This window comes from Vollenhovia emeryi, unplaced genomic scaffold (genome assembly GCF_000949405.1).
Source record: "Vollenhovia emeryi isolate VEMERY1.0 unplaced genomic scaffold, V.emery_V1.0 DF939137.1, whole genome shotgun sequence".
NCBI classification, from domain to species: Eukaryota; Metazoa; Arthropoda; class Insecta; order Hymenoptera; family Formicidae; genus Vollenhovia; species Vollenhovia emeryi.
The window spans coordinates 1,632,223-1,649,774 of record NW_011967229.1 but is presented as its reverse complement, the minus strand read 5'-3'; the positions used below and the strand labels follow the sequence as shown (position 1 = coordinate 1,649,774).

Sequence of the window (17,552 nt, the reverse complement as noted above, 5' to 3'; positions counted from 1 at the left end):
AAGATTTCGAGATTCTCAATCGCATTTGGTGTTTCGAAGATAAAATAGCGCGACTGAATGGAATAATACTCTAATGGAATGTTTCCTTCTGTCAGTGTTATATTTTCACCGATATCTCATTTCGATTCAACTTTGATCATGCCAGTCTCGCGAAATTCCATGAATCTTCTAGGATGTTGGTGCCATCTTTTATTCAGCGAGATATCTCACGCTCCCGCGACAGCTGAATAAGAAAACTAATATCCACGTGACACATGTGAAAATGATCTACATCCATAGCAAAAATTGACATAAGACGCATCTTCCCGCATTTGCGGCACGTGTGACACTGAATGGTTTCAATTCATTACACGCACTCAGTTGAAAGATATAAAAGTAAATGCTACTGTCACTAATTTCAAGCTAACATGAATTTTTAAATCGAACGGAATAAACAAATCGCTAATTTATCCATAAAAGTGAAAAAAATTCTTGAGTTACCGCCAGGACGCGGGATATCGAACTCGTCAAGACGGCGCGATCGTTTCAAAATCCGATACTGTATGTGGAATTTGGGGACGGACCTCAGGGCGAGACTTGGCTCTCTGTCTGACATCGATCACTATAAACGGGATTAAATTGCTTGGTGTCCGCCGACGTAAGGGGCCGTAAAGGATAACGGTGGCGGCGGGACTCGTTATCTCGTAACGGCTCGTCAACGAGACGCTCGCAGGGTGTGTGTACCGGGACGCGTGCTACGCAAACAATACGTTTGAGCGAGGCTCTGTCGCTGCTTTTCCATCCCCCTTGCCTCTATTCTCGAACGACGACGACGACGATGTCGATGAGGACGAGGGCGAGAGCGACGTGGCGGCGCCAAGCGTCCCGGCGCCCTCCGGCGAACCTCCTGTCATTTATTCTCTTTACATAATACAGAGGCTTCCGCGGATGCTGCTCTTTTTCGAAAGGGAAAAGGGCGACCGATTCTCTCAACGCGCCGCGGAATAAAAAGGTTTCTTTGGGGAGTCCTTAATTATGCAGAACCTCGTTATAACTCGTGATATTCTCTCTCTGGCTACTGATTATTTCATGAAAAAGAAGTTTACAACTTCATTATTATCATCAAAGCGCTAGCTTCAATCGAAATTCGAATTAATTTTACTCAACGTATGTACGAATCTACATGTAAATAGGTAATTAATTAGATAGAGGAAAGTCCCCTATTACGGGATAGGCTCCTAATAGGAGATGACAGAGTTTCTGCTAATTTATTGAGCATTGTCTGTTGGTTCCACCATGAATTTATTGCTCTTGGAGTGAAATCTGTTGAGTAAAAAAGTGTTAGATCGTGTAATCGTTGCGAAAAAAGATTTGTGATTGAATTTCGACGTGGAAAACCTACTGTCTCATTTTAGAATCCTATCTCATAATGGAGGACTTTCCTCTATACATACATGGTTTTACCAAATCTATGTTTCTCACAATTAAAATTTCATATAAGAGAATCTTGGCAAGAAAATTTTACAAGCAAGACATTCTTGAAAGATTCTTTCTCAAAATTATTACATATACATATATATACAATTTAGTTTAATATTATAAAATCTTTTTATAAATATAAGGTATTATTGTTGATCAGTAAGTCAATCTCAATATAACAATTAATACAAAATTCTCAATCCATTTCCTTTCAGAGTTTCAAAATACAACTTCTATTTAGTAAGAATGATTATCCCTCCAGTTAGAGACATGCGAAAAACAAACTTTCGCGATAAATCTGTTTGTAAAAGTCGATGCTCTAGAACGTCGCGAGCTATCGAGATATCTTTTATAATTTATCATCGATAGCAAGAAGACACGCGACGAGGGTCAATCCCGGCTGACCCAGAAAACGATTTCGTCGGCAAAAGCGATCAGAACGATATCCGCCGGATGGCATCGCAACTCACGGACCGCTCATAGATAACCGCTTCCGGATGGCCGAAAATATGACGGCACGCGAGCTTCTTGCGGATGATGCGGCGCGAGAAATAGCAACGACGGATCTCGAGCCCGATAACGACAGTTTCGCGTTCGTTTCCAACTGGTCGGTCAAACGGTTCCGATGGTTCACCCTATGAATTATTTATTTAATCGACCGGGCGGAGATGGACACTGATCACGGAATCGCTGGTGCCCGAGCTTTTCATCTGTTCTCGTCAGATCTAATCTGTTATTAATTTCCCTCGTACGCGATATGACACGACGCGATATAATAAAACTGTCGTGGGTTAGATATGGAGCTTCCAAGATGTAGATACATAAGATTGATCGGCAATATTGAACGCTGTTAGATAAAAGTTTGAAAAGCGATATTCCCACGGAACAGAAGGCTTGAGAAGTCAGCAGAGAGAGGTTGACATTAACGAAAGATCGGTGAAAAATAAATAAAAATATGAAAATAATTTGTATTCTGGAAATTATTAGACATCTTCACTTTAAAAATAAGAGTGAAATTCTTCACATTTTGTCTTAGAGTGAATTAATTCACTCTATTGGAGAAAAATATTCACTCGAATAGAGTGAAGCGGCCAGCGACACCATGATTCGAGTGAAAATTTCATTCCACAAGTTTTAGAGAGTATATTATTATTATACAGGGTGTTCCAGGAGGAAAGGTCAATATTCTGGGAGGTGATAGTATCGGTCATTTTAAGCAAAGATGTTTATATGAATATATGTCCCATTCCCCACTGTTTCCGAGATGATCCATTACTTTTCAATTATTGTGATATAAATAGAATATAAATAGAAACACAATATAAATAGTAATTGCAGACGGACACTTTTATGAAAGAAAGGATTAACATGTCAAATTGAATATATAAATTCGGAAATTAGAATTTCATACGTTAGTCAAGAAAATGGATAAAAATCTAAGAAATAATATATATTTTCGTAACTCATCGATTAATCGGTGAAAAAAAAAGAACGAACCAGCCAGTATATGTTCGCGCACTAACTATTAAACGCAGAGAAGCCCAAGAGCTTAGAAAAGTTAATAGAGCCCGCAGCTGCTCGGAGTGGAATTTTGGGAATTCCATTTGCGAATGTCTTTCGCACGTAAAACAGTACATCCAATTTACGCGGCGCTATTCGAAGGGCGGGAAGAGAAACGCGGGATAGAGAAACACGGTTTACGATATGGTCCCGAAAGGCGCATCTTCGGGATCGGGTCGCAGCGAATGCATTTGCCAAATGCGACTCCGCCATCGTCGCGGAAATGAGACGGTACTTTTACGTTTTTCCTTACTCCGACGGTTTCCGGTGGCACGAGTGCAAGGGAGGGGAAATCGGCGTTTCCCGTATGCCGCGGCCGTTCATCGCGTTACAAAGAGGTGCGGCCGCGACAAGGTGATACCCCGAGAGGCCCGCATCTTACGAAGGAAACCGCGGGATCCTAGGGACGTCGCGATCCGGGCTGGGTCAAGGATAGGGTAGGATGTGACGTCACGGGCTCTGCCAGGAGGATCGATATCCTGCTGGCTGCCGTCACACCGCCGGGAAACACGTTCTCCGTTGATTTCTCTTCGTTAACTTCGCCTATTTTACCTATAAACAGCCCACTTTGGATGCACAGTGCTATCCTTCATCAACTACCCCCCTGCTGCGTGTTTCCGCGAGAGATTGATCTTAAAGCGTAGAGCCTTCTTTCATCATTTCCTCAATTTCTTTTTCCGTTGCTGTAGATAATTTTCTTCTTCTGAGAAAATTACTTTATATTTATGCGCGGATATTTACTTTTTATTATGTTTATATATTTTGAAATAATTAATTATTTTCATTACCCGAATACACTGGGACAGATTAGGGAAATTGCGTACTTTTTCCACTACTCGCAAAATTTTTCCTGTTTCTGCCCAAATTATACAGTCAACAAATTTTTATTACTAGACAGCACAAGCGCGCGCTATTTGCGCTCTCTAAGAATTCGCATGGTTTCACACGGAACCAAATAACACGACTGAAACATGTCGTATCGCACAAGCGAGACAGCCAGTCAGCATCTCGGAAAAGCGACAACAATACTTCGAGACTTTCGACTATCGACTTAACACACCTCTTATTATACAGGACAAAATCCGCGCAATTTGTAGTTGAGCATTGTATATTTTTAAGAATTGGTACACATGCAAAGAAGTAATTGTATGCACGACGTCAATTTAAAATAAAAAGTAATTTATCACTCACTGATACGATTCACAGCAGAGTTGTACATCGGTAACTATATGTGTTAAACTGTAACAATACAAATATGTATATGATTATTATAGACGAATTATGTAAAATCGGAATTATTGTATTAAATATACTTTATATTTTTTATTTTTAAAAATAGGTATTTATTGAAATAATTGTATAGAATACTGAAAAAGTCTTCCTTTTAAATGTAAACTCACAAAATTTTATACGTATGGTTTTGTCTCTAACATTTATTCGAATTCTCGTTCGAATCATTTGAATAAATAAAATAAAAACACAACAGATTTTGCACAAGTAGTAAATAATATAAAAATGTAAGACACTTACCTCACCGATTTCTCTGCTGTTGCCCGATGCCGCCCAGGCCTCCTCCTCCTCCTCTCAGATTGTTGCACTCACACAACACACACTCGCGAAAATCATCGATCGCGCGAAATTTCGGACACTCCCGTACGCGATGTGAAATACCGCACGAAATATTATTAACAAATATCGCGTGACTTTCTGTCATACAAATTGCTCAAATTAACAACTTGCATTTTTGATTCCGAAGAATGGATAAATCACTTTTGAATTGGCGATATAAAACACAATGCGAGTATCGGAAGCATAATCTGCGGTAAAGAAGTAGTTATTAGTCCGCGACAAAACGATATTTTACCATCTTTGTCACACAATTTAATCCTCGAAATAAATTATGTGGGCGAAATTGCCAGTGATAAATAGTTGTTATTAATTGCAACAGTTAATCGAGATAATTTCCGATTACATTTACACAATGTAATGACGCGCGATAAGCGACTTTCTTTACTTTCTGCCCGTTCGAGTTGCGAAGAACGACAGAACGAATTACAGCGCGAACGCCGAAGTCGCACAAATTTCTCTCTTTCCCCGAAAATGGAACAGATTACACGAAATCGGTAGATAATTAAAAGCGCGGTGCGTAAACGAGGTGTGACCACGACAAAGTACCACGGTTTACATTCATATTTTAGATGAGTTAGTCTCGTGAAAGATCTATTTATACGTTGATAAAGAGCCGTCGCCTCAACATACAATTCGTTTCTCATTATAAGTTCCAGAAACTTAATAATTAATCGAGGAACGTTACTTGTTACGATAAAGGTGTACAAATCAATAGTGTTTTATCCCTGCATTCGTCGCGATCGAGTCTTGGAAACCGATAACGCAAAAGTAATAACACGCACGGAGCGACTCTCGCCACTGCCTGCCGGCTCGACGTTCGGCGAGCGAATGATAGCGCAGCGACCCTCGGCTACACAATGGCACGCAAAAACATCGTACGTCACCGCGCTGAGTGAAAAACAACAAAAGAACGTTGAGAATTCGTTGGCCCGCTTAATCGTCGTACGATACCGCGCCGAGTGAAAAACAACAAAAAAAACGTTGAGAATTCGTTGGCCTGCCTACGCAATGGAAAATTCCGTACTTAATATTTTATTGTACATTACTTTGTTCCGTGACTGTTGCTACATTTTGCGTATTATTCCGCGGACTTATTGGTATTGATTAAATTAACGATTAATTCTGTTCAATCGAGAAAATGTTTTCGAAACAAAAACCGTTGTCACTTAAATTCTAATTACTAAGATTAGAGATTTTACCTCAATAGTTGGTGTATACAAATGTGTATTTCTAAATTGCAAATCTTCATTTACGAATCTAAAAGAGAAGTGAAGCACACCGCGCTTCGAGAAAACCAATCGGCATCGCGGAAAAGAGGCCTCAACTTTTCGATATTAACGACATTCGCGCTGGTAACATCTCTTTTTTAGAAAGAGAAGAGAAAAGATGTAACGTTTTATTAGCTGCTGTATAATTAAAACATGTTACGTAAAATTGAAAATTATTCGAAGTTTAATAAACAGTATATATATTCAAACATTAATCTCCCCCGTGCACATCTAAAGGTTTAAATTATAATTACGCATTACAATGCGCGAGTATCAATGTTAAACTACACATGAATTTTATCAGTAGAAAAATTCTTAAACAACCAAATTTTAAGTGTCTAAAACATTATGATTTGGAGGATATTATTAACATTTCCCACCGTCATTACACTGAAAAAAATTTCAATCGGATAAACCAATTAAATAGTGTTTCCGATGGTTAATTTTTCCGATTACGTTTTCCAATTAAATTATGGATACATCCGATAAAATTTATCCAATAGGATGCAGTTACCGATGAAATTTGATTGAAAAACCGATCATATTTTTCATCTGATATACAATTTGATCGGATATATCCGTTTGTTATTTTGTAATAGGATTATCCGATTATATTTAATCGAACATTTTTCTCAGTGTATCGAAGAAGTTTAAATGACGAGAGAAGATATCGACTGAATTTTTACTGCAGAAAATCCGTGCCGCGAGACTGCACTCAGGAAAAAGATTTAGTTAGGTTAAACAAATGAGATACGTTAAAAGCATGTTTCTTTAAATCTATTATATTTTTATTTACTACTACTAGAACATTTGCTGGATTTGAAGAAACGGATGTAAATTCTCTTAGAAATTTCAGTTTCGATCAAATAAAATTTTGGTTAAGGTAAAGAAATCGTTTCTTCGAAATTAAGTAAAAGTCCAGTATGGTCAAAATTTAAAGAACATTTGTTTGATTCGAAGAAACTTTTTCCTGGGTGCGCTCAGAGAATTCGTACCGCGCGTCCATCCCTTAATGAATCCCTTTCCTATTGCGCGATATTGTACAACTTTGTCTTTCGCGTTCCGACAGATGCTGAAGGCCTGCAGGACCCTGAGCATGACGGTGCGAGGACCCGCCCTGGACCCCCGCTGCAGGGGCGGTCACCCCGTGTGGTCGTCGTCGGGTCGTCCGCAGTCCTGCAGCTGGATGGACCGCCAAGGTCGTCCGGCGTCCCCGCCGCCCCCTCATCCGCCCCGTGATTCCCGCTACGGACCCAGAACGCGGAAAGTCGAGCTGTGCATCGAACCCGGCCAATCTCTAGGCCTGATGATCCGTGGCGGCCTCGAATACGGCCTCGGCATCTACGTGACGGGCGTCGACAAAGACAGCGTCGCCGATCGCGCAGGGCTTCTCGTGAGAATCATGCTTTTCTAGATCTGAACCTCTCGCGACTCACGACGGAGTTCCGCGAAGCAAACGTGATCACTTCAGCGAGCGCAATTTCTAGCGAGAATGTATCTCTCATTCTATTTATCGTAGTCTCTTTATGGCTTTGCAATAATTCTATCGCGCCATTGTTTCGTCTTGTTTGCGACTTTTAACAGTTAATTATCTCGTTCGCGAGTCGAGCTGCAACATGAGACACTCCCGAATGATCACAGGTGGGCGATCAGATCATCGAGGTGAACGGGCAGAGCTTCGAAGAGGCGACGCACGACGAGGCTGTTCAGATATTGAAGACCAACAAGAGGATGAGCCTGCTGATACGCGACGTCGGCAAAGTACCCCATTCGTGCACCACCAGCCAGCCTATAGTGATTCCGACCGCCCGATATCCCGAGCACGATCCCTTACTTCTAGAAAGTCCCGGGAATCATCGTCCACCCAGTCCAGTGTAAGTTGCAAATACGTTTTGATACATTTTTTTAATCTAATCTGTGTTATACACGTATATAAATAATATTTATATATATATACATATAAAATTTATTTTCGTACATGTGTGTGTATTTCTTATTAGTTTTATATCTAAAACGTACATCGCCTTTATACGTTATGGGCAGAAAAAGCGAAGAGAAAATGGAAGTAAATTTGTACGTTAGATATGTAGAATTAGACGAAGAAATTCGTGATAATTTCTGAATCCTTGGGTGGATTCTATGTTTAAACGTCAATATTAATTCGTTTTCCAAAATCATTATCTGAATTGAATAAAATTAATTGAATCAATAATTAAACTTGCATAATAATATAAGAATAATATTTGCTGATAAATCTTGGTTAATTAAATCGTGAATATTGGATGAAGCTGGGCTAGCTTAATTAAAGTCAACACATCGTCACACATATCCCGGAGAAAATTCGTGTACCTAAATCGTTTTCAATGTCTACACGCGACGTTTAAAAACTGCCGAAAAAATCAATTATCCTACGTGCCACAAATACACGCTCGAGAAAGACAAAGCGCTCAACTTTCTGAACTTGAATTCAATGCCGGTCTATTTGTAATTGATCCCCTCGACCTCGTGGTCGTTTAATTATTTTCACCTAACGGCGTCCAATTGAATTCCCGATCGATCTTTCGAAAATCAAGGAGCAGCACGAACGAGTGGAGGCACCGGGGTGGCATTCACACCGTTTCGGCGGCCACCGCGGCCATGGTGGACGAGAAGGCGCGAGTGGTCCTCGCGAGGAGCGAGCGAGCCGCGCTCTCTCAGCTCCTGGCGGACTATAGAACGAGGAGGCTGACGATAGAGGAACTGATCGTCAGTCTGAGCGATCTGCTCAACACCCACGAGAAGCTGACGCTGCTGACGGAGCTCAGAGAGTTGGTTGACAACAAGGACAGAGCGGCCTTCGACGATCTCGTTTACCGACCCCGAATAGCAATGGCCAGGGTAAGTTCTGAATTTAACCGAAATTATTTTAACCCCGCCGAGAATATTCAGAATATTCAAATCGTATAGGAGTATTCAAGTCGTATAGGATATTCAAATGGCGAAAGTTATTAAAGTTAGAGCAATGTGTGTACTCGGTTATTTTCAGCGAAGAGAGAGAGAGAGACTTACCAAGTATTTCCAGTAGAATTTTCATACTGCTGTTAAATTTGAATTGCTCCGTAATCATAATGGCGAGAGATATAAAACTTTGCGAGAAACGTATTTGGGATATATCAGGATTGCGCATTATTAATATTAACACATGCAAACCAAAACGTTTGGAATAGTAATGATTGCTCTGGGATTAATTCAAACCTCCGAATAGCGCATTCCCATGCACCCCACAGATGCATTTCCACCACTTTTATCGCGACGATAATGGGAGAAATCGTTAAACTCGTAAAGATTGAATTTTTAATGAATCTTTGCTGTCCAAATCTAAATCCATCTCTAAATATTAGAACACTATTTTGTCCCCCGATGCAAGCGTGTACGTACAATCGTAGAAACTGCGCGAGAAACTTAACGTTGACGCAGTCTACTAACGCGTTTTGTTCGCCAATTCGCGAGAGAGATATTTCTTTATGGGGAGGGGGTGGGGGTCAACGCGCGCGCGACAAACTATCAGAATTGAGATAAAGAGTCGTGGCAACTCATTTTAACCCGGCGGCGGTTTACGACCGCCGTGCCATTTCGCCGGGACGTGAATCGGGCGCTTAGGAGGCAGGGAGTCCCCGGAAAGAACGCCGAGCGTCCAGCAAGATGGCTTTTAAAACGACGCTCCGTGTGTGCTTTTTTTTTCCAGAGAAAAGGCGACCGCGCTCACTCGGACCTGATAGTGACTCCCTCGCTGCACGATCTTCCGGTAAGTTAAACTCATCTCCCACATTCTATTCATATCCCCCCCCCCTCCACCCGAGCTTACATAGAACGCAAACTCACACATAGACACTCACACGCATAAGTACCGGATCATATGCGCGTAGTGCGCATTGTTACGTACAGACTACACGTATACACGTATACACGTTTTTCTATTATCTCTATAACGACGATGTATGAAACAGAGTTTTTTCCTCCCTCTCTCTCTCTTTCTCTCTGTTATCTGTCTTTCTCTCTCTCTCTCTTTCTTTTCCTTCACTCATTGTTCTGTGGATCTCTGCTCACCCTAATTGCCGAGACACTCGGAGTCGCTTTTGCGCGCCCGCCCTTTGTCGATGGACTCCGGCGGGGAAAGCAACAGGGAGATACTCCCCGAAAGTTGCTCGTCGCGCGCCGCGCGCGTTCCTAATCGACAAATTGCGGCCGTTAGGAAAATTATCGTCTCCCCGAGAACGAGCGAAACTATGCGGACAAAGGGAGCGAATCCCAGGAGAAATGTCCTACAGCGATTAATAATTCGTAAACAAAAGCGCCGTAATTTATAACAGTCGGCGGAACAACCCGAGATAATTGTCGCGACAAAAAGGAGGGGCCCGTACGGACCCGTCGCATCAAAATTTCAGAGAGTAATACTTCAACGTAGACGAGACTTGTGTTACTCGTAAATAATGAAACTCGATGACTGTTGAAATAAATAGATTCGTACCTTTTCGCACGACATCTCAAAGCGCTGACGACGCAAAACTAAATAAATTTATATCCCCGGAGAGTTAGGTGTAACAATGACGATGCTTAAAACGCCGAACTGTATTTGGTATTTAAATATCATCATTGTTATGCAAGGAGACCGATTGTGTACAGGACCACAAGGGAAATCGATATCAGCGACAAATATGAGACAATCGGGGAATCGAATTATCGCTCGTTATCGGCGACGCAGATGCGACCGGCGGTCGAAGCAGGATGAATATCTGCGATCAAGTATCGATTGGAGAGGTGCGAGGGAATGGAGAACGCCACGCACACAGGAAGACGCTCTTAGGAAGATCGAAGGATCCCTCGGTGGAGGATCCTTAACGTCGCTCTCTCTCTCTTTCTTTCGATCGATCGAGAGAGAAAGAAAGGGAAGCGCGCAATATCGATCGCCGTCGCGATCGATCCCGTTCCGTTTGATCGTTCCGGTCTGTCGTTATCTTCTCCTCGAACAAAGCATGACTCGTCTTTTAGGAAAATGACTTGCAGTCCCTTCGTCTCTTTCTCTTTACATCTCTCTCTCTCTTTCTCTTTCTCCTTCCGCGCTGAGAACAACAGCTGCCTGATGATGAACAAAACTCGCTCTCTGGTACAAGGAAATATCGGGATCCGTCGAGCAAATGACGTGCCCCAAGCGCGGCAAACAATTTTGCCATGTTTTTCTGCTGCGCTGATAACGTTTAATGGTCTCTTCTAACGTTGCGCGAATACGTGTGAGCCTGTACGTTTTGAAAGCCATGCCATTGAATTGCTTCCGCCGAACGAAAAAGTTGCCCAGTTTCACTAGCGCTAAATTCAACATCGTGGAAAAGTGCTGGGAGATAAATCATATGACTTTCGAGTAAACATCCATCTCTTTCTTCGCCCGTCTCCCTTCGTTCAAGCGTTCCGTTTCATTTCTCTCGTAGAAGCAAACGCTTTGTATACCATTTACGTACCTTTAGCGCCGCAGTTGCCTACGTTCTTAACATACGTAATAGGCTTGTAGTCGTAGTAAGTTAATTAGTAATTCGTTATCATTAATTGTAGCTGTTTATTTAATCGACACGAGGTTCATTCGAACGAATTTTGTTCGTCCAAGCGCAGCTTTTTCCTCGGCGCGTCTCTCTCTTTCTTTTACTTTCTCTGGCATTATGCTACGAGCATTCTTCTCTTCTACTTTTTACACTTCTTCTTACATTGGCTCTCTCATTCACCGCTCTGCTGCTATTACTATTATTTATAATCTTGCTTATATGCTGCGCTGTTTCGCTCCCTGCGATTATAGTCCGTGTTTGCCGGCAATTCGGGAATCGATTCCATCGTACTGAATTCTTTCGAATTCGCGCCTCTATTTTAGACCATCGTTCATTCTCGCTTTCCATTACAGTCATAATTACAGAGGAAAAGAAAAACAATGTCTAATTAATGACATTTCGCTAAACTCGGAGGAATCGATGGCGAGTAATTGAGGGCAAAGCCTCGGATGTCACTTTATAATTACGTTGCATAATTATAATTAAACAGAAATGCAATTCATATTATAACACGTAAATGATTATGTAAATTATGCAAATGTAGGACGCACAATATAAAACGCTATTTGTAGTGTACACCTCGTACATCGGCGATTACCTATCCAACATAATTTCTAATGTAATTATAATTATGCTTTAGACAATTTTTCTATATTTATATGAACGCCGCTCTCTTTGCCGCAATTAAAAGAGAGATACGCGATCAAGATTTCTCACTGCGAGAAAATGTTGCGCTCTTGCACATACATTCTCTCCCTTCTTATCATTAGTTGGATACGATCTGTTAGATGCCTGCTGCTAACAGACAAGTAGAAAGCTGCTGTGCTCGCCAGACACCATCTTCCTCCCGCCTTCTCTCTCACGAAAAACAACAATGAGCGACCCGAGACGCTCGTTCCGTTTCGCGGTTTCCTCGCGAGCTAAAGCGGCCGCGAAAATCGAGGCTGCAGCGCGTTCCGTTCTCCGCGGCGGAAAACGCGGGAATCGCAACCACCTCGCGCGAGTACGAAACCGTGGCGAACTTTTCGCCCGTGAGTTCAACTCGTGAAGCCTGTATAAGGAGACCGAACTAGGCTTGATTACGTTGCATAAACACGATATCAAAATTTTACCACTTGTAGCGTTGGCGTCGCATAAACGGATTAAGGATTCGCCCATGAGTTTACCGATCTTGATCTCACGTAGATACAGCGTATAAGCGTTGTTTTTCTAGGGTTCGATTTCTGGATCTTACGAAAATTACAAAAGTGAGTGAATACTAGAATATTTATAATTTCAACCTGTGAATTCGCTCACTTTATTTCTCAATTAGGTTAGGTAAAAACATCCACGCCGCTCGGCATTCCAAGCGGAAGTCATGGTGTGAAGATACAAGGTGAAACGTTGCGCGTGTAACCAATTTTTGGGGCAAATTGTTCAATCGCTCTTCCTGCATTCAATCGCAATGATTTGCAGTTGGAAGGTTGGAGTAAATTTCTGATTGGTCCATTCGGTAGTATGGACCACTTCTGATTGGTTGACACTGCGCACCCACTAGATTGCTTCACCTTGTATCTTCACACCATGGCGGAACTCTCACGAAAGCTCCATGCATATTAGAGACCCTCTAGTCAGAGTCTGGGCATGCGGTATCCAGCTTCTGATCGCCATGTTCATGATTTTTCCACTGAATTTTGAATTGACAATTTTAACCCACTTTTGTAGTTTTACAAACGACAGGTTGTCGTGACTGATTTTGAGTATTTTAATACGTATCCCTTTGTCGAGGTGTTATTGCAAAATGGTGCTGCACATCCACCCATTTTTGCAATAAACAGCAAACTCGCCCTATTTATCAAACTTCGTGCGATGTGCGGTTATATTTTAGGCTACGTCTCGATCTGATGGCAGCTTAAAGAGAGAGTAGAGATATTCGTACTGCTCTCTCTCTCTCGTTGGATTTGACTAAACATGGCGGACAACTCTGTTGGCCAGACTCATTGTCAGAGATCACAGACACAATATATCCGGACCGAGCATTTCCCTTTATTTGAGCAGTGGGCGTAGAGGTTCACGTAGCAAAGGACAAACTCTATTTTGTGCTATTTCGTTCTCTCTTGTTTACATGCGAACGAGAGAGAATAAAATAGCACAAAACAGAGTTTGTCCTTTTCTACGTAAACCTCTGCCCCCACTGCTCAATGCTCGGTCTAGATATATTATGTCTATGATTGATCCCCTGATTAGAGGGTCTCTAATGCATATGACAACCACGTGACACGCACGAATGCGAATCGAGTTGTCCGTTGACAGCGCTCCCAGTGATTCTTTTCGGGACGAATAATTCTTAAAAATGTCGGCCCACTCTTACGGGAGTTCGGTCCTCTTATACAAGCTTCATGGTGCAACTAAAGAAATCGGACGCTCGATTCACGACACTGTTGATCCGCACGGGCGCGTAGATCGGCCGCAGATCATTTCGGCCCTTCGCCGGTGATCTTGAAGAGACAACGCGTCCAGGTAGCCTCGGTAGAGCGTCGTAAATCAAGTGTCAGCTGCACGCGTAGACAAATGTTGCCGGCGGAACGACGCGCGACACGTCGATCGATGATGGATTGTTGTACGATTGCTAATTTCGCCGGTGCTTCAACTGCGCAATTGCGCAACCAAACCAAATGGCTCCGAGCTAATTGGCGCAAACCGAGTTAATGAACCGCGTGGAGCTTGAAAGTATTAACGCGATTTAATTACACCGTTGCCGCTCTCCAAAGAAACGAGTCGGTCGAAACAGAAAGAAATATCTATGTATTACGTGTCATTAACTGTCATTTTTATCATGCGTTAGTTTATTAAAATTTCACGCAATAATGTTAGTTTAATAATCGTAAGTGTGTTATTTTATTTTGCAACCGAAATCTATTCATAGTTTATTTATTAATTAAGCATTAATTAAGCCGGTTTCGAAATTGTTTTATTTTTGCCCTTATCGCTATTATTGTAACGTTATCGATTTTCATCGTGTGTTTAACTAGTGTTCTAATTATTATTCTAATACAAATAAATAGGTTATTTATTAATTCATTAATTTTATTGTAATTATATTGGGTCCACGCTATTATTTAATTTAATCAAGCGAGCAGAAATATTTTTCACTTTATCTCAACTTTAGTTTCGTTTATTTCATTTCGATTTATTTTTTCACTCACAATCACCAATTCATCGTTGTCGAAATTACACGAAGATGTCTATGTATAATTAAATGTTTTTCAGCATGTTAAAATTTGACGCAATTTTAACAGTGGTAAATATATTATTTTATTTATAATTAAGCGCGTCAGTTTTAAAATTTTATTTTCGCCCTTTACATTATCATCGTACTATTAATTATTATCGCGCGTTCAACTAGAATTTTAGTCATTATTTTGACACTTCTGAGCTATTTATTATTTCGTCAATTTTATTTTTATTACATCTATTAGGCCTACACTTATTTAAATTTGATCAAGCGAATGGAAACATCTCTCAATTTATCCCCTAAACTTTTAAATTTAAACCTTAAGTTCTACTGAACTTCGGTCGGTTTCTTTATTCGCAATCATTAATTTATCGTTGCGGAAATTACACGAAGATATCTACGAAAATAAAAGCGACGTTCGTCAACGCTCGTAATAACGAACATTTGCGAATTCGATCGAGATAACGAACGGGCAGGGACGTTTCTTGTATCGTTTCGCCAGCGCGCCGATGAAATCATCGATCGGCCGATCGCCCCTCGTTCGAGGAAAGAGTCGTGAGAAAGCACTCTTTTTGCGCGGTAACGGAAAGGGCGCACGGCATGACAGGACATCTGATTTCCCGCAGAGGGGTGTGCCCGGTGGTTGTTGCCGTCCGGGACGACTGGTGGACGTCGAGGGAGATCCTCTAGGAGTGACGGGCCCTCTTCTACCGCGGGATAGCCAGGAGTATAGATCGCCGAGCGAGGACAGCGGTCTCGGGGCCGACATGCCCAGGACCAGGTCGACCGCATGATCTCTTCGACGCCGGATGGAGTCGCGCGTCGCCGTTTTGCGTAGCTTTTGCACGCGCCAGCTCGGAGAATCGCGTAATCTCAAGTCGTTAAACGGCCGACGCGTGGCGAGGGGAAAAAGTTACGACCTCGTGGCTGCGATTGAGAAGTTGCGGACGGGATAAGACGAGACCGGCTGGCTCAAAATGGCGACAGTGGCCCATTCAGCGTTGACTTTTACCACTCTCCCTTATAGATACAGCTATTTTAAGATCACCTCCCTTTCGCCGTAGCCGCTTGAGTTTGTTAGACGCGTAGATACACGAGGAGCTAATTAGCGAGGGACACACTTACTGGCGATCACTTTCATCTAATTAACGAGTTCCCAAAGCGCGACCTACGTCTGTCAGCCGCGTTGCGTCTCAAACTAAAACGTCTGATAAAACACGAAGAACGAGAGCTGGATAGCTCGGTGCGCAAACAGGTCAAACGATATTTCTTTGCTTAATGAAGATTTTCAGACTTTCAAAAATATTTGTATTTCAATATTTAAATTGTATGATATTGATTTAAAAGAAGTGAAATGAAATTAAAAATACGAAAGGACAAGCAGCGCGTTCAAACGTTCACGGAGGAGAAATTAATTTATCGTTAATTAATTTAACTGCGCAACTCTAATAGAAGCCCGTAGTTAGCGTTGCAGGACGCCACGCTGCATAACGAGCGACAATTTACTTTCGAGGCACGAGAAGGTCACGCGGCATTTCTGCGTGGCGGCCGAACGATTGACAAACAGCTGATTGTACCCTTTCGCTTCGCGAGCGTCAGCGCTCGCGCAGGAAGATCGCAGGTGGGCTCGAAAAACCCCCGACCCGTCTCGGGCGCGGATTAACGCAAATGGCGTTTCTCTGTAGGCTACGCGCGCTACATCGATATTTCATTTACCTCCGCGTTGCCCTCTCCCTCTCCCCCTTCCCGCTGAGCCCCACGGTGTCCAGACCTCTCTCTTCAGTATCCTCGAACTAGCCCGAGAACCCAGATATGTAAACAGACAGAACTAGATGCGTACAGGGCGCTTCGGCACAGTTCAATGCACCTACCTTCACCGCTGCAAACCTGGCCGTCGAGATGGCTCTTAATGGCTCTTACCTTCGCCGTTCTAACGAAGTAACAGGCGGTGGCACGTTGCTGTTCATCGTTGCATCCATCGACTAATTTTCCTTCACGTCGGACTCACGAAATCGTAGCTGTGAATTTTGATTGTGCAGTAGGCGCTACAGTAGATCAGTCCTTTCACCCGTGTTTAATTCGTTTCGATCTGTGCTCCCTTCATCGCATTAATGCCGTGAAAATCAGTGAGATGTCTCCCACTCGTAACCATTGAGGATTAAGCCCGGTCTACAATGAGACAGAAGGCAGTAGTCGGAAATCATAGATCGCAAGGTGGAAATCATAAAGAAAAATGTTGGTCCACAATGAGTCATAAGTCACTATAATCTAGCCAATTAGAGACGAGGAAATTTATAGGCAATCACTTGCCTCAACAAGCTTGATGAGTTCCAAATCATCAATATTCTCGTTGGATGCAGCGATTTCCATCGTTAAACAAGTTTGGTTAAACGCCGTTTTGTTGAACAACGCTTAAAAAATACCTAGGGTCAAGGTTATGTTCTGAAACGGTTCTTTGTAGAAAAATTTCACTTAAAAGATTATAATATACTTACACGCATATACTATAAATTGTCAGTAAGTGCAAATTTTTCTCACATAAATATTTTGGAATATGACCATAACTCCAATGCCAGATGTTTTAGGTGGCTTGGCGCTCTCGATAAAAATGGTGGTCATATGATTGGCTCTGAGTGGTCAATAATAAGCTACGTATAAGCTATAAGTCAGAGGGATTGGAGTTTGGTGATCTTCTTATGATTGCCGCGTTCAGACTTGTGAGTATCTTATAACAGGCTTATAGCTCGCTTATGTCTTCCGACTACTGACTTCTGTCTCATTGTAGATCAGGCTTTAATCACGTTAACGGTCCGTCGGAATTCGATTAGTGATTTCGTCACGGTACATTTTTTT

The 17,552-nt window shown here is 42.1% G+C and overlaps 1 protein-coding gene across 1 annotated transcript in view; it reads left to right on the top strand.

Annotated features, from left to right (window-relative positions):
- LOC105567471 (whirlin) overlaps positions 1 to 17,552 on the top strand; it is an 87,794-nt gene that overhangs the window by 35,366 nt on the left and 34,876 nt on the right. Inside the window, exons 6-10 of the mRNA XM_012022367.1 lie at positions 6,985 to 7,308; positions 7,557 to 7,789; positions 8,489 to 8,792; positions 9,640 to 9,699; positions 15,326 to 15,480. Of these exons, the coding sequence (XP_011877757.1) occupies positions 6,985 to 7,308; positions 7,557 to 7,789; positions 8,489 to 8,792; positions 9,640 to 9,699; positions 15,326 to 15,480 (1,076 nt within the window). The remainder of the gene's footprint in view (positions 1 to 6,984; positions 7,309 to 7,556; positions 7,790 to 8,488; positions 8,793 to 9,639; positions 9,700 to 15,325; positions 15,481 to 17,552) is intronic.